This window comes from Leopardus geoffroyi, chromosome B3, assembly GCF_018350155.1.
Source record: "Leopardus geoffroyi isolate Oge1 chromosome B3, O.geoffroyi_Oge1_pat1.0, whole genome shotgun sequence".
Lineage (NCBI taxonomy): Eukaryota > Metazoa > Chordata > Mammalia > Carnivora > Felidae > Leopardus > Leopardus geoffroyi.
This window is the reverse complement of record NC_059337.1, coordinates 122,373,814-122,398,484: the sequence shown is the minus strand read 5'-3', so window position 1 is coordinate 122,398,484 and position 24,671 is coordinate 122,373,814. Positions and strand designations below refer to the sequence as shown.

Sequence of the window (24,671 nt, the reverse complement as noted above, 5' to 3'; positions counted from 1 at the left end):
CAAGAGACAAGAGATCCAGAATAGTCCAACTTGAAAGAGAACAAAGAGGAGTCACATGTCCCGAAGCTGTGGTATCAAGATAGTGTCAAACTGGCATAAGTATAGATAGACAGACCATGAAATACAAACGAGAGTCCAGAAGTAAACTTTTAATTTAGGATTAGTTGGTATTCAATAAGACAATCCAATGGAAAAGAATAGTCTCTCTTAACAAATGATTCTGAGACAATTAGATATCCGCATACAAAAGAATGAAGTTGGACCCCTACCTCCCACCATGTACAAAAATAACTCAAAATGGATCAAAAGCCTAAGTGTAAGAGCCAAATTTACCAAACTCTTAGAAGAAAATGTAGATGTAAGTCTTCATGACTGTGGGATTAGGCAGTGCTTTCTTAGTTATGACACCAAAAAGATAAGCAACCAAAAAACATATATTGCACTTCATCAGAATTACAAGCTTTTGTTCTTTGAAAGACACCCCATCCAGAAAGTGAAAATACAACCCTCAGAATGGGAGGAAGTTTTGCAAATCATGTCTGATAAGACTCTAGTATCCAGAATATAGAAAGAACTTTTACAACTCAAACTAAACAACCCAATTAAAAATGTGCAAAGGATACAAATAGGTATTTCTCCAAAAAAGGTAAATGGCCAATAAACACAGAAAAAAAGGTATTTAAACCTGTTAGACGTTAGGGATTTGCAAATGAAAATCACAGGATACCACTGTACTCTCACTGGTATGCTTAAATAAAAAAGACAGTAATGTTGGTGAGGATCTAAGCAATTGGAATGGCGTATTCCCATATCACTGGTGGGAATGTAAAAAGACCCAGCCACTTTAGAAAACAGTTCCAGTTTCTCAAAAAGCAGACACCAAAGAGTTACCACTTTACCCAGAAATTCTCTTCCTAGGTATATTCCCAATCAAATTGAAAACATACGCAGCATTATTCACAGTAGCCAAAAAGTAGAAACAACCAGTGTGCATCAACTGATGAGTAGATAAACAAAATGTAGTATATCCATTAAAAAAGAATGGATTAAAAAATAATTCTTAAAAAAGAATGAAGGACTGATACGTTATAACATGGATGAACCTTGAAAACATTAAGTGAAAGAAGTAAGATACAAAAGGCCACATAAAATATGATTCCATTTATATGAAATGTCCAGAATAGGCAAATCATAGAGACAGGAAGTAGATCAGTGGTTGCTCAGGGCAGTGGAGAGAGGGAAAAGGGGAATGACTGTTAACGGGTAAGGAGTTTCTTTTGGGAGAGATGAATTACATACTAGTGATGGCTACACAACTTTGAATATGCTAAAAACCATTGAGTTGTACATTTTTAAAAGGGCGAATGTTACAGGATGTGAATTATATCTTAATAAAAGGAGGAGAACTGAAAAAAAGTAGAGTAATGGGGGAGTGCAATTTATTATATAAACTGTAATAATTTGTAATAGTCAAAGTAATGGAATAGAAATAAAATTCCAGAAAGGTAAGAAAAGGGTCTGCTGAAAAGAAGCCCTACCTAATCATAAAGTATTGTGTTTTAATGTACTGCTAATCATTTAGCTCATATTTTACATTGGGTTTTCCCATGTGTGGTTTTACACTTTAAATATACCAGATTGCTCCACATTTATATCTTCCTCTACATAATTGGTAATATCGTAATTAAATCTGGGGGAGGTAAAAACATACCCAAGATCATATAGCTGATGTGTCTCCAACTCAAGTTTAAGGGTAAAGAGAAAAGAAACCCATGGTTCCTATGAAGAAAGAACGTTAGGGCCAGTAGTGGCTCTCAACTAACCAGGAGCAGTGCTGCCTTCCTAAGACCTATTTGGAAAAATCTAGGGGCATTTTTGGTTGTCACCGATTAGGCTATGGGGTGGTGGTATTGGCATTTATTGCCAAGGGGCCAATGATTCTAAGTGTTCTTCAGGACACTGGACAGCCTTAACAACCAAGAATTGTGTCCCATATGCCAATCGCAGTCTTACTGAGAAACACTGGCAGTGGTTGACTGAAATTTTGCAGGATGCCCCCTGTTGGAAGATAGAGCAGTGACTGAAATCTTAGAATGGAAATTTGGAAGTGTTACTAGACAAGAGAACTCGTTACAATCTTAGATTTGGTTCCTTGCCGCTCAAAAGTCAATAGTGGAGAGACAGGTGATGTTGGGAAAGGAAAGGTTGCTTTATTCAGGAAGCGGGCAACATGGGAAGATGGTGGACTAATATCTCAGAGACCATCTGCCCCATCCAGGGGAAGCCAGAAGGTTTTAAAAGGGAATGCACAGGAAAAGGGAGGGGGGTATATGCAAGAGAAGCAGGTGCCCAGGCAGCCACTCCTCTCTTGACATGAGTGTGAACAGAATTGCTGGCAGCAGCAATAACTGCTTTCAAATGTAGTCAGACCTTATCTTCTGAGAAAGTTTGGTCCTTCACTCCTCAAGGCCAGTGGTCTGCAAATCTCAGAGAAAGTCAGTCAGGTCTGCTACAGATCAAGGGACTTGGGTCAGAATAAGCTTGAAACAATTTAACCCTTAATACTGGTTGAAGTGCTATTATACAAAGGATGCGGGATGAAAGGAAATCTCTCGGCACCAACTCTTTCCCTAGGAACAGATGGATCAGGGCCCAAGAATCAAGGAGATGTGTGGCCTCCAGGGCTGGGTGGTGGAGGCAGGGTTAGTGTAAGATTCTTAAGAGGCAGGTAAGTCTCCAAGGAGGCTCCAGCAGGCACCATCAGTGACTTTAATTAAACAGTTACTCAGTTCTTTTTTTACATTCCTGTTAACTACCATTCCCTTTTACGTCCTACTTAATACAGAAGCTAAACAGGATCTGTGAGCAGTGGTTGAGGGTACAGTCTTTGAAACTAGAAGAACCAGGGAGTTCAAATCCTGGTTCTTTCTCTTGGAGTTACTTAGCCTCTCCTGGCATTGGTTTACTTTCCCCAGCTGCAAAATAACTCTTAAATTTGCCAGTTTCTAAAAGGGAAAGGAGGGCAACCCTACTAAGTCTCTTCTTCTCAGAAATTATTGATGTGGTGTAGGAAAGACACTGTGGTTTAAGTATCGTAGCCAAGGTTTACTTGTCTCTTTTGAAAGTGTCATCGTGATTGCATCTGAGATTTTCTACAGTGCAAATAATTTACAGTTCGTGGAACTGCTGTAATAGCAATAGTTAAGGCAGACCTGACTCCCTCTTCAGCTAAGCCCAAAATACTTCCAGCCAAGCAAGAGATTGAGCTGTTGTCCTAACATTACATTTAGATGTAGCACCACTCATATAAGAGAATGCCAAGTTCATTTACATTAATATAAATCAACATGTTCTTCCATTCACTTATGGGAGACTATACAGTAGTATCTTATTAGAAGATAAGGCTGGCTGGTAATGGACTTGGTAATATTTAGAGATATAGCAACTGAAATGAAATACAGTTTGGAAATTGCTTTACCAGCCAAAGGAAAGGGAAGAAGCATTTAGTGAGCCTGGCACCCTGCTTGCTATACTACATACTTTCTGTGCCTTGAAGGGAATCAGTACTAAGAGCTTCCATAATCACTATGGGAATAGCCTTTGAAAACATAGTTTGCATGTGATCTCATTTACTTGATACAATATAATACTTGTTTAAGAGATCTTTAAGATATAACCCCATTTTAGATTTGAGTGGAGACACATGTTTAACATAGGCAAAGTAAGTACACAATGTGTGAGTTTATTCTACTTTTCTAAAATGCTTTTCAAGAGAAAAACCACTAGAGTGAAACACAGTTGCTTTTCACTTGGCAGTATGATCTAACCAAAGTAAAATATTAGAAAAAGTAACTTTCCAAATAGCAAAAATAAGCCATTTGGATAGATGATTAAACTAAAAGATTGATAGTTAAATTCAATTCTTAGACCTATAGTATTAAAGAGATTCTATGTGAACTGTCCACAATATAACATTTTTTATAGTTTAAATTAGAACAAGGTGATGGGTAGTATTTTTCCATATTTTATCCTGCCTTAATAACCCTTACCTTGTAGTTAAAGCTGAAAACCAATTGAACCCATTCTTGGGGCTGTTTTGTTTGGGGGACCCTCAATTAAGAAAACCCTTACCTACTTTGAGATTATGACCTTGAAGAAAAAGGGGGGAGGGAGAAGAAGTTCTTCAATTTCAAATTCTTCCAGCCCGTTATAATTAATTGGAAAGTGTAAGTCTGAAGAGTAGCAGTAATTTTATTTTATTTTTCCCAGGAAAGCAGATTATATCAGCATATCCAGGAAATCTAAGAAGATTAGGAACTGTGTAATGGAGTATGATGTGAGTTAGGGGATCAGATCTGGCTGAACATCATTTATATTTGTGTCCTTTATTTTGAAAGATTTCGGTTAACACCAGAGATGTTATTTTTGAAGTTGCAGACTCAAACACATTTTGTTGATTATGTTATAAGTTATATAAAAGCTCATCAGCTAAATTGACAATTATATTGCTATTTAAGCAGGTGAGTACATGCTATAATTTTTGAAGAATAAGTTCTGAGTAGTTAGCACTAATGCCATTTCAGACAAAATGCTCCCTTTTTTATCCCCTTACTCTATACATAGGTCTTGTCCTGTTGTTTTTGTAACCAGTCCTGAGACTTCAGAAAATTTGTAGCTCATAGAACACTAGCTGTTCTGATTGATACCTGTCTGGGAGAGCTTACGAAATTTTATTTGAGTAATAATCCAGTAGTTCCTTCAAACATTAAGTTCACATGGCTGGCAATCGTGAGGAATCTGAATTAAGACTTGATAAAAATATTCCTTTCGGAGAACATCTGGAATGCATTTGGTACAACCTCACAATCTATTTGGCAGGGTTAATAATTATAGCTCCAAATCTAATCCTATCTTGTAATGGCGACTTGAAGTTATTAATACATAGTGGTTATCAATAGGTAGATAGTTGTGATGCCCCACCTTTTGAGGTTTTGTTTCCTTAAAAGAACTAAATCTAATGATGCCATCACAATCTATTGATCCTTCATTACTTCCTAAGCATAAAATTCATTGCAAAGAAGTTGAGGACTAAAAATGATGTATTAAAGTTATCTCTTACATTTTCTGAGAAATGAAATTATGTGCTCCTGTTTCCTTTTCTTTTTTTCATGCCAAGCTGTAGATTTTATTAAGGAAGTTCTAAAAATGGTTTCATTTAACCATATTGAAGAACTCCAAACTCACGGCCACACAGCAAGGCTTAGTTGTAAAGTTAAAGAGAATCAGTATTAAGTTTTTTTTTTTAATTGCTTTGATGCTTTTTATCATCCTTAAAAGTAAAGATTTATGTTTGCAAAGTAGAGAAGAATGCTGGCCTCTTCTATTACCATCTGTGTTCTTAAAAAGATAAAGACATTTTAAGAGTTAGATTTTTTAAGACAAGACTAAACCTTCTTTTTACACTTTACATGTTTTAAATCCCTAACAGTTGGTCAGACTCTTGGTCTTGGGGTCATGAATTTGAGCCCCACATTGGGTGTAGAGTTTACTTAAATAAAAAAAAAAAGAAAGAAAAAAGAAAAAGAAATGGTCTAAATCCCTCTTAGACCATTCTTCCCGCCTGTTATAACTTGTGGCAACTCTGTGGTAAGAAAACTTCTTAGAACTGAGCTAGCAGATTGGACTTAAGTAGCAGTTACACTTCTTGCATTAATGTTAACTAGTATTTTAGGTGATATTTAATTCAAAATAGGTAACTGTGTTGTCTTCAAAATTCCGTGTCACATCAAAAAAAGGAATAACCACTTAACTACTTTCCAGTATATGTAAATGCCAGAGCTTACTGAATTGTGTGCTATTATTTGTTTATTTTTCCTATCATTATCTTTGATATTATTAGGTTGTACCACAAGAAATTGCCATTTTTAGGTCACAAATAGTCAAATATTAGCAGTTCATGGTTCAGGCTGTGACTTTTGTAGCATAAATAGACCACTGAACTTGTATGATTTGCTGCCATTTGTGATTGAGTTGACTTCTTTCTTTAGCACTGGTCTTGACACTTCCTCTCGGTCTTTATTCCCCGTACTCACCAGCAGTGACTGCGGTCTGCTGTTCAGGGTGAGTTCATCGGAAGAACTATTTTTCACTTGTCTTGTACTTGCCCTGTGTCTCCCTAGGCTCCTGCACCCATTCACCCCTACCCTATTCATTTGCCAGTAAGTGCTGTTTTAAAAATAGGACACAGATACTCTTACCCAGTAAAGGGCTATGCTCTTTAAAGTTTGAAAAATACATAATTTTTTGATGTGGTGTAGAAGAAAAAACACTGACAGACCCAGAAAACGTTGATCTGCCTCCTACTGAAAGAAAGGCCTTAGAAAAAGTAATTTAACACCTGAGGGCAGTTTCTTTTTGTCAACAGTACATTCTTTTACTATACCCATCTAAAAGCAGTTGGGATCAAATGAAATGGAGCTGTTAATTTCTTCTTTTTTTTAAATTTATTTTTAAATTGTATTTCAATTCTAGTGTGACTATGATACCTAGATATATATTTAGGAGAGAATTCTTTTTAATCTCAACTTTTAATAGCTGCCAAAATGAAGGTTGGTGATCTCTGATGTCCATTAGCACGTGAGTATACAAACAAAAAAAATAGTGGTGTATCTTTACAAAGGAACGCTAGTCAGCAATAATGGGGCTATATAAGTTGGGGATCCTAAATGCCTACTCCCACTGTCTTCAGGTTGTGTGATGTGAGTGTCATTTTAGATGTATGTTCTCCTGGGACTCTTCTTGTCTGGGGGCAGATGGTGATGAATCGTGCACCTGAGATTTTCACTTCCTTCCGTTAGAGAAAACTTGCTTAGAATGATATAGTAATTGAAAAAGTTAAGGTCTTCATCTCCTAAGATTTCTTCTTTTCCTTGATAATTTTTCTTTAAAAAAATTTTTTTTAATTAATGTTTTTTATTTATTTTTGAGAGAGAGAGAGAGAGAGAGACAGAGTGGGAGCAGGGGGGAATGGCAGAGAGAGAGGGAGACACAAAATCTGAAGCAGGCTCCAGGCTCCGAGCTGACAGCACAGAGCCCGACGCAGGGCTCGAACTCACGAACCGTGAGATCATGACCTGAGCCGCAGTCGATGCTTAACTGACTGAGCCACCCAGGTGCCCCCTTTCCCTTGATGATTTTTCTTGATATTCTTGGAACGAGAAAAAAAAATTTTTTTTTAGGATGAAGTCTTGCCATTTGCAATGAAAAAAATTTTTTTCAGCTATTTGGTTTGTGATGAGAAAAAGCAAATTGCAAAATAATAAGGTGAATGCAGAAAAAAATAATGTATACTAATATGCAGGTGTATCACTCAATTTTTTAAAAACCATCTTTAGTGAGATATCATTTGTATACAGTAAAATTCACCAGCTTTCAGTGTATAATTCCATGAGCGTTGACCAATGAATGTAGTCAAGCAATCACACCACAGTCGAGGAAGAGGATGTTTGTGTCACTCCCCAGGAGTTCCCTCATACCCCTTTGCAGCCAGTCCTCTCTCCACTCCCTGGCAATCACTAACCTGTGTTTTGTCTCTATAATTATGTCTTTCTTAGGATTTCCTATATATGAATGCACTCAGTGTATAGTCTTTTGTGTCTGGCTTATTTCATGTAGCATAATGCTTTTTGAGATTCATCAGCATATTTCCTTTCTCCCTTTTATTGTGTTTTCCCCCCACTTTTCCGAATGTATGGAGCATATTTACAATAGCATTTTGTGCATCCTTGTCTGCTGGTACTCTTATTTATGGTCTATTGCTATTGATTGACTTACCTCCTGGTTGGTGGGCCATATTTTCCCGTTTCTTTGAATGGCTGGAATTTTTTATTGTATGCCAGATGTTGTAAATTTTACATTACCAGGGGCTGCACTTTGTTATATTCCTTTAGGTAGTGTTGGACTTTGTTCTTGGAATTAGTTGGATCCTTTTGAGACTTGCTGTTAAGGTTTGTAAGGGTGGATCCACAGCAACTTTGAGTCTAGGGCTAATTTAGCTCCACAACTCGTGTGACTCTCCATTTTGGAAGGTGACAATACACACTGTTGCCAGTTCCGTATGAGCTCTGGGAACTGTTGAGTCTGCTGCTTTCTGCTGGCTTTTTCCCCAGCCCCTGGTGGTTTCTTCTCAAGCACAAGCAGATGACACTCAGCCAGAGGCTCAAGGGGACCCTTCTGTAGACCCCCCACACTTCTCTTTTTGTACACTTCTCCCTCCTTTCCTGTACGCTGCCTGGCAAATTCTACCCACCTTAGCATCCCCAACTCTGATCGCTGGTGTTTCAACTGAGGAGACTAGGTTCCTGTCCCTGGGCAGCAGCCTGGGACCTGCCTCTGCAGTCAGGGGGCAATCCAGAGGCTTCTGTATTGTTTTCCTTCTCCCCAGCAGCATAGTCCTGCACCGCCTGTGGCCTGGTGTTTGAAAACCATTGTATATACATTTTGTTTTATGTGATTTGTCCAGTTTTCTGTTGTTAACGGCAGAAAGGTAAAACTGGTCCCGGGTATTTTACCATGGCCAGAAGTAGAATTCTCTTTTTCTAAATGTAGAGTTAAGCGTGTATTGGTATTTCTGGGGAAAAACTTGGGCACAGGGCTCAGAGATTCTCACTATACTTAAATGTAACATACTTTAATGTCTGCTTTATTGTAGGACATATGTCATAACTTAAGTGATGTTCTTCAGTGTTCACATTAAGCGAGTCTAAGTTTGAGTGTTATTCTCTGGTTAACTTAAAATTATTTACACAAAGTATTAATTTTGGGTTATTTGTAGCAGACTTATCTAGAGTGGCTTTGCATCAGTGGATGGAGATGTTAGCATTCTAAGCACGTTTGTTAACCATCTGTGTCTCTGATCAACTGATTAATTTATCTTTGGAGGTATATGACACTTTAAAAATACGAATTTGTTGGCTCCCTAATATATGTGAGAAGATGACTACAACCCTTTCTTATTTGTGAGTATTTGTGGTTGGGAAGACCCTTAAGCAGTGCTGAGCCCTTTGCGCGCTGATCTTTTGAATTTAGGCTTGCTCTCCATGATGTCTGTTCGTGGACGTCTGTTCATAGATTTACCTACCATAATGTCAAAACCCAGTTCAAATATTTAGTCCGCGGTTTGAGAAATGTTTGTTATAATCCATTCCTATGTAAGGAAGATGAACAGACTGGGATTAAAAATATGATTTTACATTATTACGGATATGCTATTGTTGTCTGATAGTAGTTTCGGGGAAATGGTAACATAAAACCAAACTCTTAGGAGGAAAGTTTGGGGCTCTAAATGGCTCCATCTCTGGTCTTGTGTGTAAAGTTATTTGCAGCATAGTTCATTGGAATGGATATTGAAGTCGAGGGACCTAGATTCTCGTCTTGGCTGTGCCACCTGTTAATGTGTAACTGCAGGCCAGTCACCACCTTTGTGGGAGTCACCCAACCTGCAAAGTGAAGATAATAGTTAATATTGTACCTACTGTTAAGGGATAGAAGAATGTTAAATGAGATATATTGAAAATGTTTAATGATGCTAATGTGCCATGAAAATATTAATTGTTAAACTTCATTTTGTACATTATTACAAAATCTGCTATCAACATCTGTGACAGAATACAAAGCAAGATTTGTTTGTATTTATATTTCATACAGTTTGTTATGTGAAAATATTTTATGTTAGGAGGGAGGAACCAAACATAGGACTGATTGATAGAATGGAGACAAAGGAGATTGCTCTCTTTTTCCCCACTCCTTTTTCTTAGTGTTATTGTTTTCCTCGTCTTGATTTTCCAGGCAAAGAATGTATACAGCAGTTAGCCGAAAACACCAGGTATTTCAGAAGACGTCTGAAAGAGATGGGCTTCATCATCTATGGAAATGAAGATTCTCCAGTGGTGCCTTTGATGCTCTACATGCCAGCCAAAATTGGGTATGTTTTATTGCAGATTACAGATGGGTCTCTAATTAGACTTAAGGTTTCTGTGCTGTTAGACTCAGGCTTATGTATTTTGTCAGGAAAAATTGTCTTGGCTTCATTATATTAACCTACCTTCATTTGCTAGAAATTCCGTAAATAGTGGATTCCAATTTATGAAATAATGTTAACTTGTTAGTCTTTCATTAAACAAATATTGAGTTCAGTGCCCTCTTCTAGGAGATTGGCATAGATCAGTGAACAAAACACAAAAATAAAATCCCTGTCCTTGTGGAGCTTAATGTTCTAATGGGGCAGAAGTCAAACAAACGTAATAAATAAGTTATGTAATTTGTGAGAAGATGTTACATGTTATGGGGAAAAGTAGAGCAGGGCATGGGGGATGGGGAGAGTACCCTGTGGGTGGGCAGATGACAGTATTAACTTGGAATGGTCAGGGTGAGCCAGTGGAAAGGGAAGGTGACATGTGAGCTTGAAGGAGCTGAGTTAGCCACTTAGAGAAAGAAGTTCTCTGCAAATGCCATAGCACAAGAACCTGCTTAGCCGATAGAGGGGTAGCAAGAAGGTGAGTGGAGCTGAAATGCAGTGCCCGGAGGGGAGTCGTGAGCCTTGATGTCAGGGTGTGTTGTTGCAGGTTACACCAGTTTCTTTGATTTGTGCAACTCGTGTATAATGGAAAGCCTTGCTCTGGAACCGCTTCCAGTGTGTTTGACAAGTCCAGGTATATAACAAAACCAGAAGACATTTGAAAAGTAATTTAAAAAAAAAAAAAAAGGAAGGAAGAAAGAAAAGTAGTATGAAGTGAGCAAATATAGTTACTTGCAAAGTAGGCAAAACTGCATCAGAGATTAGAAAGGAGTTCTCTGGGGCGCTTGGGTGACTCAGTCGGTTAAGCGTCCTACTTCAGCTCGGGTCATGATCTCACGGTCCGTGAGTTCGAGCCCCGCGTGGGGCTCTGGGCTGATGGCTCAGAGCCTGGAGCCTGCTTCCGATTCTGTGTCTCCCTCTCTCTCTGCCCCTCCCTCGTTCATGCTCTGTCTCTCTCTGTCTCAAAAATAAATAAACGTTAAAAAATTTTTTTTTTAGAAAGGAGTTATCTACTTAGTATAGACTCAGGTTAAAAAAAAAAGGCACATTTTTTCAGATTTGTGGGTTTTGACTGATCTTAAATATAAAACTGGATAAGGATCGTTTCTCAGGTTTAATTGAACTCATTAAAGAAGCAGATATTTTTATTCATCTTTGAATCCCCAGTGCCCACCATGATCCCTGTCACTCAGAGGGCACTCAGTAAATGTTTATTAAAGTGGATATAGGAGGGAAAATTAAAGCGGAGAAGTATGGTGATTGCAAAGATAATGAGGAGGAAATTGGGGAAAAGTGCCCACTGAGGGAAAAAAAGTTCAGTTTTCAACAGGAAGTCCTATGTGCATTTGGCCTCATAGCCTTACAGGGATGGAGGAAATGAACCAAAGCAGAGGTGTAGATTTTCTCCCTCTTCTTTAAATGGAATTATCATATAAACAAAGAGTTGTGTGGTCTGAAGGACTTAGTCTAGAACTGTTTCTTTCTTTCCTTTTTTGAAAATGTTTATTTTGCGAGGGGGGGTTGCAGAGAGAGAGGGGGAGACAGAATCCCAAGCAGGCTCTGAGCCACCAGCACAGAGCCCGATGCAGGGCTCAAACCCATGCACTGTGAGATCATGACCTGAGCCGAAATCAAGAGTCGGACGCTTAACCATCTGAGCCACCCAGGTGCCCCAGAACTGTTTTTTTAGAGAGGACTATGTCTGGCCTATTCTACACAAGGGAAACCTGACTGTGCAAAATGATTAAGATTTAGAAAGGGTGAATAAAGCACTAGACCGTTTGGGAGGGTGACTGAAGATGCAGGGTGCTCGGGGTCAAAAGAAGTATTAGAGGAAGTGGAGAGAGGGTGGCACTTACATAATTGGTTACTCATGTAACTAAAGTGTGGAGGATTTTTTATTCTCAAACAAATGCTTTAAAGAGCTAAGGGAATAGTCAAGAAGGAATAAGGTAGGTCAGCAAGAGGGAAAGACAAGAAACAACATAATTAGCAAATAAGAACTTACATGAAAGTTAGAATTCTGTTATTTAGACAAGATATAGATGTGGAGTGAGGCCACGTGCCATCACTTTGGTTTAGGGTGGAGAGTTCAATAAATTTTGTGTAGTCTGGGAAATCAGCTGAAGCCTGGGGATGAGTTTGCCTCACAGACACCAAAGGAAATCCTAAATTCCAAATCAGAAATACCTGGTCTTTGGGGCACCTGGCTAGCTCAGTCTGAAGAGTTGTACGACTCTTGATCTCAGGTGAGTTTGAGCCCCACGTTGGGTAGAGATTACTTAAATAGATAAATAAACTTAAAAAAAAAAAAAAAAAAAAAGAAAGAAATACCTGGTCTGGAGGGCTAATACTAATCGGCCATTCTGCCAGCAGAAAGATGTCCATGTTACCCAGATCTTCTGCATCTGTAATCTTAAGAATTCTTTAAATTTACTGCCAATTCTAATATTTCAAGGACAAGGTTTTAAAATTTTTAGTTTTTTTTAAATGTTTATTTATTTTTGGGAGCGGGGTGGGCAGAGACAGAAGGAGACACAGAATCCGAGGCAGCCTCCAGGCTCTGAGCTGTCCACACAGAGCCCAGCGCTTGCCTCGGATTCTGTGTCTTCCTCTCTCTCTGCCCCTCTCCTGCTCTTGCTCTCTTTCTCTCTCTCAAAAATAAATAAAATATTTAAAAAAATAAACTCAAGTTCATTTTGAAGCCTCTGAACCACTCTTATGTGTCAGGGACACTTTAAGGCTATAACTGCAAATCACTTTAGTCAAGCCCTATTAAAAATTGGTCTGTGACAACTATATTCTTTATCTTTGTGAAGGAAACCATTTGGGAGAAGACCACTTTAGGACTGAATTAAAGAAGTCTGGCAATTTTAACTTGAAAAGAAGTTAGAGGAAATTTCTAATAGAAGTCTCCAATGCCTGTGTCACCTGAGTTTAAATCATTCAGGATCAAAGACCTTTGGACCATAGTTTATTATTCTTCCTGATTCTTACCCTGCTTTCCCCTTGCAGCGCCTTTGGACGGGAGATGCTGAAGCGGAACATCGGGGTAGTTGTGGTGGGATTTCCTGCTACTCCGATTATTGAGTCCAGAGCCAGGTTTTGCCTGTCAGCAGCTCATACCAAAGAAATACTTGATACTGTAAGTAGACACTTTGACCTTGATATAAACATACCTACACTAAGCACACCTAGATGTCAGATGAAATTAATCATCTGTTGATCTTGAAGTTCTTTGAGCACCTGAGGTATTGACTGGTAAAATGGAGGAGGGAGTATACAGTGCTGCTTCAAACACTGCAATTTACAAAATAAATCGCAAAGCCATTAGCAACACCTACTAGACCCATCAGAGCTCTGGGAATTTCTCGCTTTATCTTGTTCTTCTGTCCCTTATTATGGCCACTATAACTGTGTAATTGTCCTTGCGCTATTTCTACTGCAAGCCTTTTTTTTTCTTTAACTTTATTTATATTTTTAATCACATTCTAACACTGGGAAATTAGATTCAGTGTATTATTGATACTGTATCTTTTTCTTTTTCTTTATTTTGATGTGCCTTTCAAATTTTGTCCAATAGATTTTCCAATTTTTCAAAAATCTTACTGGTGAGTTTCTTCATTATTTCTTTTTTAACCCACTGATAACAACTTTTCTTCTATTCTCTTTTATTTGGGTGTTTAAAAGTTTGATGTGCCTTTAACAAAAGATCTGTGTCATTACAAGCAATGGCTACAGCAATACACTGTCTTCTAACAACAGCTTTGACTCCCAAAGACTATACACATTCATGAAAGAATTTAAATGTAGCCAAGATATTGAAGTAGATTTATGTTGCCAATAAATATGTTTGCCAGTTGAGAATTCTCACCCTTTCTGTAAGATCCACTTAAGGAATTGTTTGATTTTGCCTCCCGTTTAGTTTTTCTTGAAGCATAAAGTGCATTTTTTGAAACCAAAGGTTTCTTGAAGTTGTTTTGTCCTCAGATATTTTATGGAGGTAAACATGAGCCTTATGAGGTACAAATGCATTTTGTGTGTAATGAGCCATGTGACATGATTACATAGAAATGCCATAAAATTCACACACAGAAAAACCAAAACCAACCTCTAGAGCTAATAAACATAGCTAGCAGAGTTGCAGAGTAAACAATCAGCACAGGGGCGCCTGGGTGGCTCAGTTGGTTGAGCATCTGACTTCGGCTCAGGTCATGATGTCACAGCTCGTGAGTTCGAGCCCCGCGTTGGGCTCTGTGCTGACAGTTTGGAGCCTGGAGCCTGCTTCGGATTCTGTGTCTTCTTCTCTCTCTGCCCCTCCCCCACTCATGCTGTCTCTGTCTCTCAAAAATAAATAAACATTATAAAAATTTAAAAAATAAAATAAAAAAATAAAAAAATAAACAATCAGCACAAAGTTAGGACGTTTCCCAATACCAGCCTTGAAGAAACAAAAAGGAAATTAAGAAAATTTCATTTATGCTAGCATTCAAAACAATAAAATACCCAGGAATAAATTAAACCAATGATATGAAAAACTTGTATACTGAAAACTCTAAAATGTGTAGATCTAATGCAGTCCCTGTCAAAATTCCAGTGGCTTTTTTTTTTTTAGCAGAAATGGAAAAGCTGATCCTCAAGTTCATAAGGAACTGTAAGGGGCCCCCGATAGCCAAAACAGTATGGAAATGGAAAATCTAAGTTGGAGGAGTCAAACTCTCCAGTTTTGAAACTTACTACAAAGTAATTAAATCAGTGGGGTGCTAGCTTAAGGATAGACATATAGACCAATGGTGGTGAGAGTCCATAAGTACACCCATGCACCTATGGCCAATTGATTTTTCCACAGGAGAGCTCAGACTAGTTAATGGGGAAAGAATGTTCTCTTCAGCAAGTGGTACTGGACAACCGAATAACTATATGCAAGAGAATGAAGTTGGCCCCTACAACATGGATGAACCTTGAAAACATTATGCTAAGTAAAAGAAGCCAGGCACAAAAGACCACATTATATGAAATGTACAGAACAGGCAAATCCATAGGGACAGAAAATAGATTGGTGGTTTTCAGGGTCTGGGAGGAGGCAGGGATGAGGATGAGAGTGTGGGGTTTCTTTTTTGAGGTGGTAATGCTTTAAGATTACATGGTGAAAGTTGTACACCTCTGTGAATATACTAAGAAACACTGAATTGTACACTTTACAATTTGGGGTGCCTGGGGGACTCAGTAGGTTGAGCTCTTGATTTCAGCTTAGGTCATGATTCCAGGGTCATGGAATCAAGCCCTGCTTTGGGCTCCATGCTGAGTGTGGAGCCTGCTTAAGATTCTTCCACACCCCCCCCCCCCCACCAAGTCTCCCTCCCTCTCTCCCTGTCTCCCTGCCCCTCCCCCACTCGCACACTCTCTTGCTGTCTCAAAAATAAAGATTAATCAATTAAAAATAAAAGGTGACTTACGGCATATGAATTGTATCTCAATAAAACTGTTACTTTTAAAAATGAGAAGGGCAAGGTTATCGATCATCTCTGGGGTACAGCTGTCCTAGAATATTCTCTTATTCAAGGACCAAACTCAATTCTGATTTACTCGTCTTTTTTTCCTAAGAACCCATCTCACCCTGTCCAGAGGTTGAGTGTAGATTATTTAACAGATGGTGGAACTTGTAGCAGTTTCTTATTTCTAATCTAACCAGGTAACCTATATAATGGCAAACTAACAGTTTCTAGGTACAATTTTATCTTTAATAAATAAATAAAACCAATTTATCTGAAATATTTGGTGTGGGATCAGAGGAAATCATGTAATCTAGATCCCTTTGGGATACTGTGGGTTTTTTTTTCTTTCTGTCTATTCATTTTCTTTTTTACATCAATAAAAAAAATCAGGTCTTTCTGAAGTCAGAGGTCATAAATGTCCTTTCCTTTGTGATCTTCCATAAGTCATGTGTTGTTTTAAATTAATAAATCCTGTATCAGAGGTCAGGGGGATAAATGGTTAATGGGTTCTTCCAGCTGAAGTCACTCTTAATTTATTTACATATGGAACTTTCGGTTAAACATTTTCTTGAAGATACCACTGTTCTGATAGCATTCTGAAGTGCAGCTCTTAATTTGCTTTCTATATTTTCCACATTTGCAATGAAAAATTTTTTTTCTTCTACATAAATTAAGGAATACTATTTACCGGTGGGGTTTTTTTTCTCTCTACAAACACTGAGTTTTAAAAGTTAAATTTAAGAACAGGCAAATGTGTCTTTTACTAATAATCAGTTGATTCCCTTTTATGAAGTAGAAGGTATACATTTTCATATGAAATTATAACCGTAAGAGTGAACAGAAGATGTGTATGACGTGATGGAAATTTAGAGAGTCACACTCGGCTACTACTGCCCACCTTTTCCATTTCTTAGTCTAATTAGGGTGTCCTAGACAGATCCCTGTCTCCGAAGCTGGGGCCCTTCGCCCCAGGTTTGTTACTGGATCCACGGGGTAACATCCACAGGTGCTTGGGGAATGAATAATAGGGCCGGAGAGCTGCCATGCAAACTGCGTTCTGTGACCTGGGTGAGGCATTCTTAGTAAAAAGCCTTAGAACCTAGGATTACAAATTTTTGCTGTCTTTGGATTTCTTTGGGAAGTATCTGGGCTTAGAGTTTCTCTGTCCTTCTATTAGATTTTTTCTGAGAAATTGTGAACACATATCACTTTCTTATATTGGATCCTCTATTCTGACTCTCTGGGCTGCTTTTTGGAAAGATTAAGTCTGTGAACTGACTGTGATTCGTGCACTTTGCTGTATACATGTTATACTTCAACCGAGAGTTCATTTTTTAAAAAACATACACGTATAAAAAACAACAATTACCTCTACCAGATAGGACTGGTGTAGCAATCAGGAAGAGATTTTTTGGGGTGCCTAGGTGGCTCAGCCCGTTAATCATCCAACTTTTGATTTTGGCTCAGGTCATGATCTCACTGTTGTGAGATTGAGCCCCGCATCAGGCTCTGCGCTGACAGTGCAAAGCCTGCTGGGGATTTTCTCTCCTCTCTGCCCCTCCCCCGCTCACACATGCACTCTCAAAAAAAAAAAAAAAAAAAAGGGTGGGGTGGCAGGGAGAGACTTTTCATTTCATAACTTATCTTAGCGTTTGAATTTCTCTGAAAAACAAAAGAGCAAGTTTTACAAGAAAGAAAGTTATACTGAGCTAATTAGTTTTGATGGGAAGACAAGATGATCTCTCAAGATTAGGATTTTGGAGTTCAGACTCATACCTGAGTTTAAATCCTGGTTCTGTCTGTTCTTGTCCCTCACTTACACCTTGTTCATTACCTACCCAGAGTCTCCTAACAGCTTCCCCTTTTTCTTTCTTTCTTTCTCTTTTGTTTTTTTTATGTTTGTTTATTTTTGAGAGAGAGACAGAGTTTGAGCAGGGGAGGGGCAGAGGGAGAGAGAGAATCCAAAGCAGCCTCCAGGCTCTGAGCTGTCAGCACAGAGCCCAACACGGGGCTCAAACTCATAAACGGTGAGATCATGACCTGAGCCTAAGTCTGATGCTTAACCGACTGAGCCACCCAGGCGCCCCAGCTTCCTCTTTTTCTTACTAAGTCTGATCAGCAGTCCACCTTGGGTGCTCTCTTCATCTTGCATGTAGAAGGCATCTCAACACAGACCTATCATCGGTTTTCTTGTATTTTAATAATAGAAACAACAAGTACTGGAATACGAAAGGAGAGAGGATAGTTGTAGCCAGGCTGACAAGTTCAGGGTGCATATTCCTTTTTCTACCAAGCATAATGTCCTTTGATGAATTATATCCTTTATCCTGCATAATTGCTATTCACAACCCATTATTCATGACCAGCCTGACATTCTTGCTCAAAAAGCAGCTCTTTCCACAGCTGTCCGATAGTCTGATCAGAGTAAATGCACTAGACACGAATGGTCTCGTAAAGGATAATCTTGCCATGAGTGTTTTTAGAAAAATAAAGCACCAGGCATGCCTGCATCCTACTGGCTCTGACTAACCTCTGCTCTTCCATATTTTAGGCTTTAAAAGAGATAGATGAAGTTGGGGACCTATTGCAACTGAAGTATTCCCGTCATCGGTTGGTACCTCTACTGGACAGGCCCTTTGACGAGACTACATATGAAGAAACAGAAGACTGAGCCTTTTTGGTGCTCCCTTGGAGGAACTCTTCCTACCAGGACAGTGTGTGGCTTTTCTGAGCCAGTTCCAGGAACCATACTTCTGTGGCCATCTCACATGAAAGACATTTCCTCAACTACTGACGGTGGCCACCTCACTCTAAATGGCATTTTGTAAATAGTAAAAAACTGCTTCACGTTCTTCCTTTGCTACATTTCACCTTTCAAAAAAGAGGTGACCCACTCTACTTTTTTGTCCATTAAAAATGTTTTATTTTATAACTCTTCTCCTTGTGAAATCACACTGACCCTAGCCTGTCCCTGGCTAACCACGCAGGCCGTTACCCTCTCCCCGCCGCCTGCAGACTTGGCCCTACAAAAGCTCCTGCTGTCCCCCGCACTACAGCCTAGAGACTCACCCGGCCCTCCTTCCCAGGGAGCAAGTGCCTTCCGCTTACCTCCCATCCAGGTCTCAGAGGCCACCAACCTCAGAATCCTTATTTAACCTGTCAAGGATTCGACCAAAGTGTTCCTTTCATCTCAAGTTTAGCCATTTAAGAAAAACCTAAACACTAACATTGCTAAAACCGCCCCTCATTATGTATCTCCCTCTGGCCAGCAGCCTCCCAAGGCTTGGTCTTGTTCTGTTTTGTTCTGGTCACCAGATGATTTCTTCCTTCACCATCAAATATTTCTTTGTAATGGTCACCGTCTGAGGGCTATGTCCACTTTCTTGGGTTTTTCCCCAAGCTCTAAACTAACACTCCCACTTGCTATTTAAAACACTTAAATTGTTCAAAAAGTACCCACATCCCACCCTGGTCAGACCTGTTGTGGTGGAGCTGACTCACACCTCGCTGTGTGTTCTGTGTCTACAGCTGTTTGGCAGAGTGACCTGCCATCCTGCAGGGGTCAGAGGGCCGGGGCAGTGTGGAGAGAACGGATTACTCCCGGTGGAACATCTGTGGTTGATTCATACTGTTTACTTTTCTGCCTGGGTCTGGGTCCAGATTAGGATTTAAACTGATAAAGGAAAATGTTGGTAAATCCTCTACTCAGAAATCATTTGTCATGTTCCTCTTTAAGGATTAAAGTTATTAACTTACCCTTTTTAGAAGCTGACCCATTTAAATATTACTCTTCTGACTGCTAGTTCTCTTTTGTTATTCTTGATGTCCTAAGACAATTCTAATCTGACATCTGGAGGTTAGGGTCTCTCTTTTCCTTTTTTTTTTTTTTTCCTCTTGAGCAATCCTGAACACCTGTATCTCTTTGCTAAACTGAGATCCTCTATTTCGACTCTTTGCAGGTAAGGGGACTTCATTCAGAGAGCTTTATACTGCCTGACCAAAGAACAAATCTGAAAACCACCGTGTTAAAGCTCTTACTTTTTTCTGTTGACCAAAGCTTAAGTGAAGAGGACTTTTGACTTTATTATATCCAAAATCAGCTTGTCTTTTAGTAGCCATCAAGTAATTATGGGGGAAGTATTGGGAACAGAATGGAAGAACACTGTGTGAAAGTAGTTTTGCACATCTCTGTTTTTGAAATCACTCCTTGAACTGGTAAAAATACTCAGTCCAAATTCTCCTGGGTATCTTGTCATCAGCTGTGGTGTTTGTGCAGATACACGTAGGGGAGGACAGAAGCAATGTGATTGTTGGGGAAGTTTTGTTTTCACGTCTTACGTTACCTTTGGTCACTCTCAACATCTTGAGAGCCTTCAGCCTTTGAAATACTCCAAGGTTTTGTTTTACTTTTTTAAACAATAGAAAAGGGTGAATGAAAGAAGCAAGTAGAAATGCAGGGACTATATTTAGCATGTGTAAATGGAAGTAAAGAGATTGTGTCAACTAAGTAACTAGTCCTGTAAAAATACATTGCTAACCTTTCCCCTACATCTAGTTCCTCACCACAGAACCCCACTAGAGCACCAGGGTTTGCACTGTAGTTACTATTAAATGTTGTAGGGTTTGCAAAAGTCACAAACTTTAAGCAATGAACTTACCTGCTACTCTTTTTACTTTGGCTTGCATGAAGTCACTGCAATTTAAAATGTCAGTATGGGCATTAAAATATATATATATATCTATATATATCTGTATATATATGTATAGATATATATATATAGATATAGATAGATAGATACACACACACACACACATCACTTTGCTGGTGCAAAGTTATGTCAGGATAAATGTAGTTAAGTTACAAGTTTATTTTTGAAGAGACAAAGCTGTGAGGCAAAGCAGGATATCTGCTTTCTAGAGAACAAGATGTTACACACGCTGGTTGTCTCTTCTTGGAAACTGTAATATAAATCTAGGGTCCAGTCATATCACAAGTATCATTATTTAACCAAGCATCTGGGGAAATACAGGTGTATATATAAATACAGTCATTGGGAATGGGTAGGCCTAGGTATTGTTTGATGCATGGTTTAACACAGCCTGATTCACAAATCTGAGGGGATGCAAACAGGCAGCAGCTAACTATTACTGCCAAAGCTGAGAATCGGAGTCAATCAGTAGAGATGGGGCTAAGCTTACCACTTTTTCTCATCTCTCTTTCTATTTAGCATTGCCTTTATCCATTTCAGGTTTATAAGACCTTTTTTTGCAGATCACATCAGAAACCAGGAAATTTATACCTAGGAGACATCACAATCACGAAGAATGGATCAAGAGGCAGTGGCAGATTCTCCTCCTGCCTTTATTTTAAAAGCTTTACCCCAGAATATGGTATACGCTCTACAGCAAGTAAATATGCAAAGAGTATTTTCAGGACTGGGGTCTTTGGAGCACTTCAACTTTTTGCTTTGCTCTAGAAAATTTCTTCCCTTTAAAAATCACCCTAGGAGCACCTGGGTGGCTCAGTTGGTTAAGTGTCCTACTCTTGATTTCAGCTCAGGTCATGATCTCATGATTTGTGAGTTCAAGCCCTGAGTTGGGCTCAAGCTGACAACACAGAGCCTGTTTGGGATTCTCTCTCTCTCTCTCTCTCTCTCTCTCTGTCCCTCCCCCACTCAGGCGCACACTCCTCATACTCTCTCTCTCTCAAACTTAAAAAAAAATCATTCTAGTCTGAGGGCACCTGGGTGGCTCGCCTGGGTAAGCGTCCAACTCTTGATTTCATCTCAGGTCATGAGCCCCAGGATCATGGGATGGAGCCCCGCGTGGGGCTTTGTGCTGAGCGTGAAGCCTGCTCAAGATTCTTTCTCTCTCCCTCTGCCTCTCTCCCCATCTCGTGTGCGCGCTCTAAGAAATAAAAAAATAAATCGTCTCCAGAACCCCCAAATAGTGCTTGCTTGTTTGAAGAACTTGACATCTTAGTCCTGTAGTTACTATCTTAAGTTTTCATGATAGGGTGAGGACTTCAGAAGGTCACAGCATCCTTCTTCCTGATGCAGTCATGCAAGGTGAACAGAAATACCCTATACAACTGCTAAGGGCTAGGTGTTTGCTCAGTGCCCTTTCAGAAGCCCAGGAATGGAATATTCTGCCAATGATTTTTCTCTGTAATCCCTCCCTCCTATATTTGGCCTTTCTTTCTCTACCTTCCGATTCTTGATTGTTAGAATTTCAAGTCCAGAGAAAACATACGTGGTGGTGCTGTGTTTGGAGGATCGCTGGGTCAGATACTCTTTTCTTGGGACACTCAGCCTTACCTTTCAGGGGAGATAGTGAGCTTCTTTGTGCCCTGCTTGAGGGAACTTATATCTAAGTTTGTTATGACTATTACAGTCTAGCTGAACTTCCTAGTGTTTAATATGCTCTGCTTCATTTCTGTTAGTGAAAACCAGGAGAAAATGGCTTACGTGGAGAGATTTCCTGGCTTCTCAGGGAAGGGGGAAAAGGGGACGCTATCTACCACTACCTCCCTGTTTCTCCCCCCACCCCGCCCCCTTTCCAAATCGATAAGGCTCTGGCCCCAATCATACCAGATTGGGCAGCTTAGGCAGTGAAGAAAAAGAATTTGGGCAATCTTGTTTTGTAAGAATTTGTCGGGATGTGGCAAAACCATTGACAGGAGATCAAATACAACTGACTGTCTCCTGGCTCTCTTGTGTGAAGAACGGCTGGGACCGAATTCCCAGGGTGTCTTTCCTTCCCTGGTGTTCTAGGTAAGCCACCACGGGCTTTAATCTCTGGTGGCTATAACCTGTGCGGTTAGAAAAGGGGAAAGAGTGTAGTGCTTCTCCTCTGTCTGCCTTCATGAAGTTCAGAACTGTTGACCGTCTCCCACAGGTAAAATCAGCATAGGCCCAAGGGGTCGTGAAGCGGGGAGTCATGAAAATCAAAAGATTCTTCTTGGCCGTTGAGCAGCTATTTGCTTAAATGCAGCCCGAGAACATAAGATAAACTGCTACCTGCTTAACACGGAAGCTCAGTGCCCCACAGGCATCTTAATCCATTAAGCCAGTTAATCAAAATCCCTTCCACGCGGAGAAAAGCATATCTATTTTCTCCTCAGCTTTGACCACAGGAAATGTAGTGTTTGGGCTCCTGCCCAATTCCCGTGTGCCCAGATAGCCTAATGAGAAGGTTGGCTTCCTGCCTTCTCATCCAGAAGAGACACCACGACCAGCCAATGATCCTTTTGCTTTTAATTTTATCGACAATGTTGCCCCTTCTGTCCTCTCCAGTGACTTCTGTTTTCCAAGCACCTTTCGCTATAGACTGAGTCTTTTTTAGGTGGAAACCAAAGGAGTTAGCTTGATACTTACTGAAGTTGTTTAGTCTTCTCTGGTGGGTCTGGCAGTCCACGCTTGGAGGTGGCTTGATAGGGGAGCTGTGGGCAAGGTCTTGTTTACTACACAGTGCACATGATAGATGGCCTTAAACTGTGATTCTTTGTGGTATGATGAGTTATTATAAACCGATCCTAAAGAATGCAGTGCTTCTTAAACTGCAGTTACACGTTTTTATTGAAGCAATACCCAAAGCTCTGTTCTTTGGAGTGGTTGTGGGGAAGCTGAATGGAAAGTAAAGACAAGAGCAATACCCTGATGTGCTAAGTGTCCTGCCTTGTTGCCATCTCCATGGATAAGTGGATCCCTCCATGCGTGAGGACCCTTGAGTCAATTCAGAGCCTGCGTTTTCTGACAATTCTCAGGTTTCTTGTGCAAAGCTTGGTCGCTTGGCCCAGGCCTTCAAAGGGAGTGTGGGACATATTCCTGACTGGGGTGGATGGTAACTTGTCTTCACCCTTAACATTAGGTCATGTTCCCTCAGTGATGTTAAACCAGTGGTTGGAGTGATAAAAAGCATCCTTGATGGTTCTTTACAGGATACTGGTGAAATCACCATGTCAATTCAGCCAGCATGTCCATACAGTCTTGATGATCCCTCTCTGTAGAAAGGTAGCAAACATTAAGAGAAGGGGGAAAGAGAATAAGAACAGAGAGATAGCTTATGGGGAGCTGAGATCTTGTTTTGTTGGCCTTTGTTTTTTTGTTTTTTTTTTCTTCATTGACCAATTTGCCTGTAAGCTGGACTTTGCAAGAGGTGCTGTGATAACCCCTCTCCATTGCTGGGATGCCTATCTAATCTGAGAAAGTGTGAGAGGGGGAAATGTAAATAAAAAATGTTAAATTCTAGTACTGTGTTAAAATGTCACTCTTCTCTCTTTCTCCCTTATTCCCATCTACCTTTTTTGCCAGATGATTTTTTTTTTTTACCTTGGAAGACTGTGAAGCTATAAATAATGGGTTGGGTCAGGTGTATCAGTTATCAGTTTTGAGAGCACATGTTAAGAACTGAAGGGGGACTACTTGAAATGACTTAAGAATCATCCCATGCAAATAATATTGTTTTGCCCAAATAAACTATTCAGAAAGCTATCTCTGCCTTTATTCATTCAACCAATAAATATGGAGTGTTATTTCCATGTCAGGCTCTGGCATTACCAGTACCAGCAGCAAACAAATAAGCATCCGGACACATACATCATTTTACAAACTGGTAAGTCTGTGAAGGAAAAGTAAAGAGCATGATAAAAACAGGTAACCAGTATGGTTTAGACAGAGGTGATACAGAAAACATTTCTAAGGCATGAGGGATCCAAAAGAAAGTGTGACTGATGCTCTGTGAGCAAAGGGAAGGATGCTAGGGTGCAGGGGTGGGGGGAGGTGGTGCTGATGAAGAGGGGGCAGAGGCTTGCTGTCCTGGGCTGTCAGGGTGCGGGGTTATCTTACGCATTGGGGAAAACCAGTGTGGAGTTGCAAGCGCTGAAAAAGATCACCACTAGAGTCCTTTTTCTTTTCTTTTCTTTTTTGTAGACATTGGCAAGTTGGTAAAATGCACATAGAAATGCAAATAACCAAACAATTTTGAAAAAGAATTTGTACTACCCGATTTCAAAACTTGCTACAGAGCTACAGTAACCAAGACTGCATTTGGCATTAGGATGGTCATATTGAACAAATAAGACAGAATAGAGTCCAAAAATA

The 24,671-nt window shown here is 39.7% G+C and overlaps 1 protein-coding gene across 1 annotated transcript in view; it reads left to right on the top strand.

The window, feature by feature from the left end:
* SPTLC2 (serine palmitoyltransferase long chain base subunit 2) overlaps positions 1–18,502 on the top strand; it is a 103,211-nt gene extending 84,709 nt beyond the window's left edge. Inside the window, exons 10-12 of the mRNA XM_045451695.1 lie at positions 9,847–9,982; positions 13,091–13,220; positions 18,122–18,502. Coding sequence (XP_045307651.1) covers positions 9,847–9,982; positions 13,091–13,220; positions 18,122–18,241 — 386 coding nt within the window. The 3' untranslated portion in view covers positions 18,242–18,502. The remainder of the gene's footprint in view (positions 1–9,846; positions 9,983–13,090; positions 13,221–18,121) is intronic.
* The last annotated feature ends 6,169 nt before the right edge of the window (positions 18,503–24,671 follow it).